Here is an 8,512-nt window from a genome sequence, read left to right on the forward strand (position 1 = left end):
TTGTCTAACTTCATGTCCTGTTTCTGTGAATTGTTTGGAACCAGCTTTTGCTGTAACTGTTACTGCTGTTCCTGTTTTAAGGCTCTGTTAGAAATTACTGATGCACACACTATAGTGCCAATTCTTGTCTCTGCATACTGTACTTCTGCACATAGATGTTGTGTTAAAGAATTACTTCATCCCCAAGTGACCATCTCACCTCATAATCAAATGACCCTAAATCCTTCACTAACCTACCCCTGCCCTCACGAAACTTGATAATAAATCCTGGCGTATCCAGTGCATTGTTGGCACCGTGGGACAGAAGGCGGTGACCCCCCTGGACCCAGCTTTCATTATCTTGTGTGTATGTCTATTATTTCTCGACCTGCCAATCCACCTGGGAGCAAAGAGACAGCCCTGTTGCATTGTGGACTGCTGGTCGGATCCCGCAATAACCCATCACTGACTTTGACCACCAGCATCTGTATTTCTTTGCTTGCGAGCTCTTTGTGATGTCTGGAGTTTGCTACCTGCACAGTAGGCCAGAAATGTCAGAGGATTAATGTTCTTACCTCATGAATGGTTCTCTTTTTTTTTTTTTTGAGATGGAATCTCACTCTGTCATCCAGGCTGGAGTGCAGTGGTGTGATCTCAGCTCACTGCAACCTCTGCCTCCCGGGTTCAAGTGATTCTCCTGCCTCAGCCTCCCGAGTAGCTGGGACTATAGGCATGTGCCACCATGCTCAGCTAATTTTTTGCATTTTTAGTAGAGAAGGGGTTTCACCATGTTTAGCCAGGATGGTCTCCATCTCCTGACCTCGTGATCCGCCTGCCCCAGCCTCCCGAAGTGCTGGGATTACAGGCGTGAGCCACCGTGCCTGGCCAGGAATGGTTCTTAATGACTGATGTGAGTATATATACTCGAAGTGTATAAATATCCCAGTTCCCTCATCCCCAGGATGAAATATCTCTAATGTTTGCTTTACACTGCTCTCAGAATTTCCCCAGCAGAGTTAAGCTTCAGTTACCTACGGTGGTAGATACTTGACCACTTTCCCTTGTAGGCTCCTTACCTGTCTCACTTTTCCTCTCCACTGTGGCATTTCCTTCACCTCCTTTGACTTCCTACCTCAGAGTTGGCTTCTTAAAAAACCAAATGGAGATGCTCTGCACCATATGCCAAACTCCTTCCTGAATGCAGAGGCTTTGTGTCTAATGTTCCCATCTGCTTAGAATGTGTTTCCTCTTTCTTCTCACCTGATGCACTCTCACTCTCCCTTCTAAATGTCACTTCTCTTAGAAAGCCTTCTTTGATCCCTCTCCGCCTGATGCCAGTCTCCCAATTCTCGCTTTCTTATTCTGTACTTCTCTGTAACAAAGCTTATGATGATTGCCATTTAATTAATTGTTGTGTGATTATTTTCATTCCATCTTTATCCCCAACTAAACTGCTGCTTGAAGGCAAGGATTTTGTTTTTGGCTCACCACGGTGTCACTGGCACCTAGTACAATGCCCGTCTTACTTGCAAAGTTAAGTACTTACTGGCTTTTGGAAAGATGAGCCTTGTGAGGGACTAAAGATGTAAGTTTGAGGGTCAAACAGACAAAATTATCAAAGCTTTGGACCAAAAAAAAAAAAAAAAAAGATCTTTAGCCCACTTGATTCCCACATTGATCTATCTTTATTTCTTGTGACAAAATATAAAATTTATGCATAGGAGGGATGCCCATTGTTTAAGGGAGAATCTTGGCATGGCTCACATATCTATAAAAGATGCCATTTTAATAATTTTCAAATAGAAACAGGATTTTATCTCAAATCTACAATGCATTTATTCATTTAATACCTACTTACTGGACATTGTACCTGGTAAGATCCTTGAACTATCTGCCATCAACTCTTCAAAAATCATTAGAGAACATATATTAATGGAGAATATTTCAGATTCTCTTTCTGTCTCCCTTCAACTATATTTCAATATTGGACTTTTGATCTTCATTAAAGGAATAAGAAATTAATCACTATATTTGCTGGAAAAGGGTAACTGAGGACACTGTCTATTTTGTCTCTTAGTGCTCACTATGAGAAATTTCTTTTAGTGATAAGTGGTATGAAGCAAGGATAGCACAAATGAACAAGCAAATATATATGCTTGCCATCTCTTTGTCAGGTAGACTCTTCCTGACAAATCCTTAAACCTGACCCTTACCTTGACAAGAGGTGAACCCAGGTTTTGTGGGTCTTAAGACATATAATTTGGAATTTCTCTTTGAGAAAAAAAGTACAAAATAAAAATGTGACACAGAGCCATGGAAGGGGCCCACATGAGAGAGGGGATCTGGAATTAAAGCTTCACAGTAAATCAGCATCTTGATTCAGTCAGGGAAAGTGGTCTCTTCCCACCCCACATCCCTTCACGTTTTCTCTGACCCCGAAGAGTTGCTTACGTTGCTTTCTTACTTGAAAGGCCCCCCTCCTCTTTCTTCTGCAGTCGTAGACCATGGTTTTTCAGATTTTGGTCCCACAATGCCATCTTTGACTCTACCCAGTAGAAAAAAGCTCTCTCTTCCTTCAAGGCCCACGACCTTGTATAGAGAGCCCAGGGTATTTTGTAATGAACTACTCTATTTTAAGTGCCTATTACTATGCCTTCTCCAGTAAGATTATCCACTATCTGGGCACAGGGACTGTTTTTTACTTTTAGACTCACCACATTTCTGGGTACAACAGAAAGGAAAGGAAAAAAGGAAAGGTATTATAGAAGCAAAATGATGAAGTTTGGAGTCAGGGAGGCCTAGCAGAGTCCTCACACTGTCACTTATTAGGGTGGAAACTTCATCAGATCACTTAACCTCTCTGAGTCTCATTTTTCCCACTGATAAAATGGATATAATATTGATATTTATTTCACATTATTGTTGGGAGAATTAAGAGCTTTTACTCATTCATTGAGTATCTATTTAGCCCCTACCTTGGGCTATTTTTGGTACCAGAGATGTCAAGTAAATGTGAATGAGAAATACTTGCTGCATGGGGGTTCTCACAGCTGAGTTGGAGATGGAAATTTATAATGGAACAGGATAAGGCTATAACAGACATGTGAACAGAGCATAGAGCCAGACACATAAGTGCTCAATAATAGTTGTTGAATAAATGAGTGACACAATGGGGGAATTCAGAAGAGAAAGTTCTGAATTTTTCAAAATAAGAAATCGTACAGACTTGCAGAATCATCTCTACATAAACATAATGGATATGACACTACCTGGGAAGTTGTAAAATGCTACATGTTAAAGAAAATGCAATCAATAGGAAAAAGCAAGGATTAGATGAGGGGAGAAAGGAAAAGGGGGCAGGAAGAAAGGCCCTAGGATGGCAAGGAGGAGGAAGGGGTGTCTGTTGACCTACCTGGCCAAGTGTGCACTCCATGCCACCAAGGAAGTCGGCCTCCTTCAGTCCATTGTGGTTGCTGCTTATGTCATGGACTTCAAACCGCAGGCGCTGAACCTCCTCAAAGTAAAAGTCCACAGTAAACAGTTTTGAGTACACTGGGTTTATGCAGGTGCGAATCACCTCAGTCCTGTCAACCTGCAAGGAGAGAGAAAGAGAAAACCTGTCAGAGATTAGGACTATTTTTATTATTACCCTTCAAGCAAATTCATCTCAGGGCACTTCCCTTCTTCCCAACCATGAATGCTTCCCACCAAGTCACTGGGTGGGCAGTCTGAAAGTACAAAGTACAGGTAATACCTTCAGAGAATGAGATGAGTTTTAGGGAAGAAAATAATGCTAGACATGTAAATAACTTGAAGATTTAGAGCTCACTGTATGAGTTTGCATTATATAAAATTGTAACATTATATCATTGTGTCATTTTGTTGATGAGAAAATTGAGGTCCAGGGAATTGAAATGAGTAGGTGAGCATCATGCACAGTAAAAACTTTTGAGTACACTGGGTTTATACAAGTGCATAAATGATTGATTGATGCATTTCATGATTGATTCAACCTTGTCCTGCCTAATGTGCCTGAGGTCACATCTAGGCTCAGAAGGAAAGAAATCCGTAATTGATTAGTGATGTCTGATGGGCACAGTAATGGAGAAACTGATATGTAGGTGTCTCATTTTAGCCAACTCTACTCTGAGTTTCCCAATCCATGATTTCCAGTATAATGAAGTAGAAAAACCATGAGAATAGATAAGATGATAACTGCCTTTGGTCTCGAGTATGCCCTTTTTCAGTGTATAATAATCACCCATTCATTTCAATTCCCTGGGCCTCAGTTTTCTCATCAACAAAATGAAAATTAGATTAGAGGGTGAAAAGTTCCTTTCTGCTGTAACATTCCATGAGCTATGATTTCCTTTGTCTTTTGTAATAATAGTTTTTCAGTTGTCCTCCTCTCTCAGATATTAACACATCTCTGCCACTTTCTGCACTATTCTGTGACATAGGAGGCTGATGTCTATGGATTGATTTTCCTGGCACCCTTTGCCCTCTGGATTCTGGCTGGAGTCAGCCAAATGGAGGACTTGGCAGAAGATCAGAGAATGGGAGAATAGAGAGGTGCAGGCATGCCTCTATACACACACATTCTGCTAGCAGACTTCCTTCCGCACAGGGAGCTTTTGCTGGGATTTGGTAACGTAGTACCTCTCTCGTCCCTTCACATTGAGGGGCAGTAATGGTTTCCTGTTGTTGCTATCTCTGATGTCTTAGATGCCTCACTTTCTTTGTTGGCTCTTTTAACCCTGCCCATTTCCCTGTAAAGAGTTTAGTCCTTTAGGTTAAACTGTCTTGGTATGCCATCTGTTTTCTGCTAGGATCCTTATCACTAAGATTCTTTTCCTACATACTTGTCACAAGTAAAAATATACAAAACCATTTATATTTTGGGAAACTTTTAAAGACTAAGTTGTAGATAACCCAAGATTCTATAGAATCCCTGTACTGGAGATACCCATCCTTCCTATTTTACAAATCAACTGGAGCCTCTATGTATTGTCAGCTTTCAAATAGAAATATGGTTTATTGGATATTTTCTGACATTTGTTAGCATAAACTATGAAAAGCATTTATCTCACTTTCATACGAGTAAAGGAAAATAGTCTCTCAATAAAGGGAAAGCAGTTCTTAACTATACTATACATGTCCATGTTGCCTAGCAAAGAAAATCTGATATTTGTTCTAGCCACCCCTGACATTCTTCAGTTCGGTGCTTTGTCTCCAGCCCTAGCCCTTCCTATGCAGGGATATATGTGAGAGAAAATTGTCCTTTAAAGAACACTACCTGCCATTATTGGTTGGATGGACAATTCGGGTTGCAAGGAGAAGAGTGTCATTCTGATTATGTCCCCATCCAATAAATAGGCATACAGAAAACCAATCTTCAGCCCATTGCTGATTAGAATTTTACAAGTTATTGTTCTGACCAAAGATTATCTGACTGTTCCGGCTTCCCACGGAAGACCCAGCTTCTATTTGGGCTAAATTATATATTCCTATATAATGTTCATTCAGAGGGTGATGGGACTGATTATGCCACTGGCCAATTGTGCAGGTATAAGAATTTACTATATCAGCATATTTTTTTTTGTTATTGAGGGATAATAGTTTTGAATAATAGCAATGAGAGATCATAAACTGGTAGTCTGCAGGCAAAAGCTGACTTGAAGGTATTTTATTTGTCCTACTTAGAGTATTTTACCTTCATTTTCCCACTTACTAAGGTGGCTGTTTTTACTACACTTCCTTTAGAAAAAAATTGGAATATCTGGCAACCTTGGGCCACATTTCTTCATGGCAACAATTGGAGACTGTCCCATTCAGACAAACCATTTACTCTTTGCTTCTCACAGCAACTTCCAGGCCTTTCTCCCTCGTTGAACTTCTCTTCCTGGCCCCTAGAGGCATTTTTGCAATATCTGGTCCAAATTCATGGAATAATGAGCCATAGAAGATTTTAAATTATATTTATGTTGTATCTTTTGATAGAGGATTTGGAAATAACTCCCAAGAAGTATGTTGTGGGTGGATTCGACATCCTCAAGACACAGAAAGGGCACCTTCTCTCCTTGTTGTTGGAAGAGAGTGCTGAGTAGGTTTAGATGATAGAAGACAGGTGATGGGAACTCAATCTTTGTTATTTTCATTTAACTGCCCCAAAGGGCACAAATAAGTGATGTGCACCAATCCTGGTACTTTTCTTCTAACTTGTTGATTTTCCAATGGCATGCCCTTATATGTATAAAGTTCATGTTGACATCAAGCCACACACCTCAGACACACTATACAAGGTAAGCTGCCAGCACTGAGTGACTTGGTTTTTTGAGAGAAATGACAAGATGGAAAGACATGAAGTGATAAACATTTGCATTAGCAAGACAGACAATTTCCAAGGATAATCAGAAAGCCAGTAAGAATCCTGAATATAACTGCTCAGAAAAAGCAGGAAAATGATGATAAGGGAAGTGCTTGCAATAATAAATGCATATTTGAAAGATGTTTTAAAATATTTTGCATTTCCAGTTATTATGGAAGATGCATTATTTTTTTCTGGTGGCTAAATCCAGGTTTCACATGAGCAACAGGGCCTAGGATTGTTTGTTTCTCATTGAGAGGCGTCAGGGTCAAAGCCATTGTTTCCAAAAGATCATTCACTTACTGGTGCTACCAGCTGCATCCTAATCAACTGGTGGGTGTGGGGGGATGGGGGCTTTCTTTAAACTCAGATTCCTGCTCCCTAACCCCAGGTCATTCTGATGTAGTGAGTATAGGGTAGGACCCAGAAATCTCTATTTTTTAAAAAAGTGTTCTAGAGAGAATTCTGGTGTGTGAACATCAGTCTAGGGGAAATGAGGAGATGTAGGGTCTATCTCGTGCTCTTGTGTGAGGTCAAGTTTTATTTTAATGTTGCTTACCCTATTATCCAGTCTGCAAAAATGTGAGTGCTTATCTTCTCTCTTCCCTAGTCGTGATGACTGATATATTCACATTGTTTTATAGTTTACGGAACATGCTCACATCTATTTTTAAAATTTGATTCTTATAGCAATCATGTGATGTAGATGTATACTATTTTACAAATGAGAAAAGTCAAGGTTAAATATCAGCACAAGGTATTGAATGTCAGAGTGGGCACCTGAACTCATGTCTTCTGACCTCAAAGTCTGGACTACTTTTCTCAATTCATGAGCATCCTTAGAAAGGAAAAAGGCAGCTAGATTATGGTGTGAGGGTGAGAGAGACTCAACCATTGAATATTGCATCTCACGAGAAGCTTTTAAAAATATCTAAAACATTTTTCAGTCTAACAATAAAGTCAGTAACAACTAACACTTTTGGAAGGCCTGCTATCATGGTGCTCATTTAAAGAAAAACAGCATTATTGAGGCATAATTGGCATATGATAAACCACATGTATTTAAAGTATACAATTCAATATGTTCTGACATGTGTATACTTGTGAAAGCATAACCATAATCAAGAGAGTGAGCATATCCTGCACCCAAACTTTCCTCATACCCCTATGTATCCTCATCTTCTCAACCTTCCTTTCTTCCATTCCCAGGAAACTACTGATCTGCTTTCTGAGACCATAGTCTAGTTTGTATTCTTTATAATATTATATAAATATACATTATAATATACAATCTGTGGTCTTTTTCTTGTGTTTATTCTTTCACATAATATAAGTATTTTGAGATTTATTCATATGGTCTTATCAGTGGTTTATCCTTTTATTGCTCCCAGTTAATTACAGATGGACATTTGAATTGTTTACAGTTTTTGGCTATTACATATAAAACTGCATGACATATTCATATACAAGCCTTCGTATGAGCATGGATTTCCTCTTCTTTTGGGTAAATATGTAGGAGTGAAAGAGACTTTTGTTTAACTTTTTAAGTCCTAGTAGGTGTGGAGTGGTCCCTCATTGTAGTTTTAATTTTCATTTTCCTAAAACTAATGATGCTGAGACTCTTTTCGTATGCTTACTTGCCACCTGTGTATCTTCTTTGATGAAGTAGCTTTTCAAATCTTTTGACAAGCACTCTCTTTTCATTCTTGTAACACTATGAGGTAGGTATTATTTTTATTCCCTCTTACTGGGAGATACAGAGACCCCCATAACTTCCAATTTTACACAACTTGTAGGTAGCAGAGGTGGCATGTGAACCTATGTAGTTAAGCTCCAGAGCCTATGTGTTTAACCTCTATGCTATATAGTCAAGCAAATTTGAAGCATTTTTTTCATAAACATTGTTGCTCAAAATAATGCATCAGCCAGACAACAAATATAAAATGTGGAACTGATAGCGAAAGTCAGTGATTGAGGCTGCAATTGTGTCTCTGGAGATCTGATTTATCCACTGGACGTATTCGAGGTACAGTGGGAGCCCTGAACACTGCCCATAGAAATTGGATTGTGTGGCAGGGCGCGGTGGCTCACGCCTGTAATCCCAGCACTTTGGGAGGCTGAGGCGGGCGGATCACGAGGTCAGGAGATGGAGACCATCCTCGCTAA

General features: G+C 39.7%; 1 protein-coding gene across 4 annotated transcripts in view; it reads right to left on the minus strand.

The window, feature by feature from the left end:
• Positions 1-8,512, minus strand: part of CPNE4 (copine IV) — a 518,534-nt gene that overhangs the window by 193,685 nt on the left and 316,337 nt on the right. For all 4 annotated transcript variants that reach the window (XM_011977981.1, XM_011977979.1, XM_011977980.1 and 1 more), the window contains one exon: positions 3,392-3,571. In XM_011977981.1, the coding sequence (XP_011833371.1) occupies positions 3,392-3,571 (180 nt within the window). The remainder of the gene's footprint in view (positions 1-3,391; positions 3,572-8,512) is intronic.

This window comes from Mandrillus leucophaeus, unplaced genomic scaffold (genome assembly GCF_000951045.1).
Source record: "Mandrillus leucophaeus isolate KB7577 unplaced genomic scaffold, Mleu.le_1.0 Scaffold186, whole genome shotgun sequence".
Lineage (NCBI taxonomy): Eukaryota > Metazoa > Chordata > Mammalia > Primates > Cercopithecidae > Mandrillus > Mandrillus leucophaeus.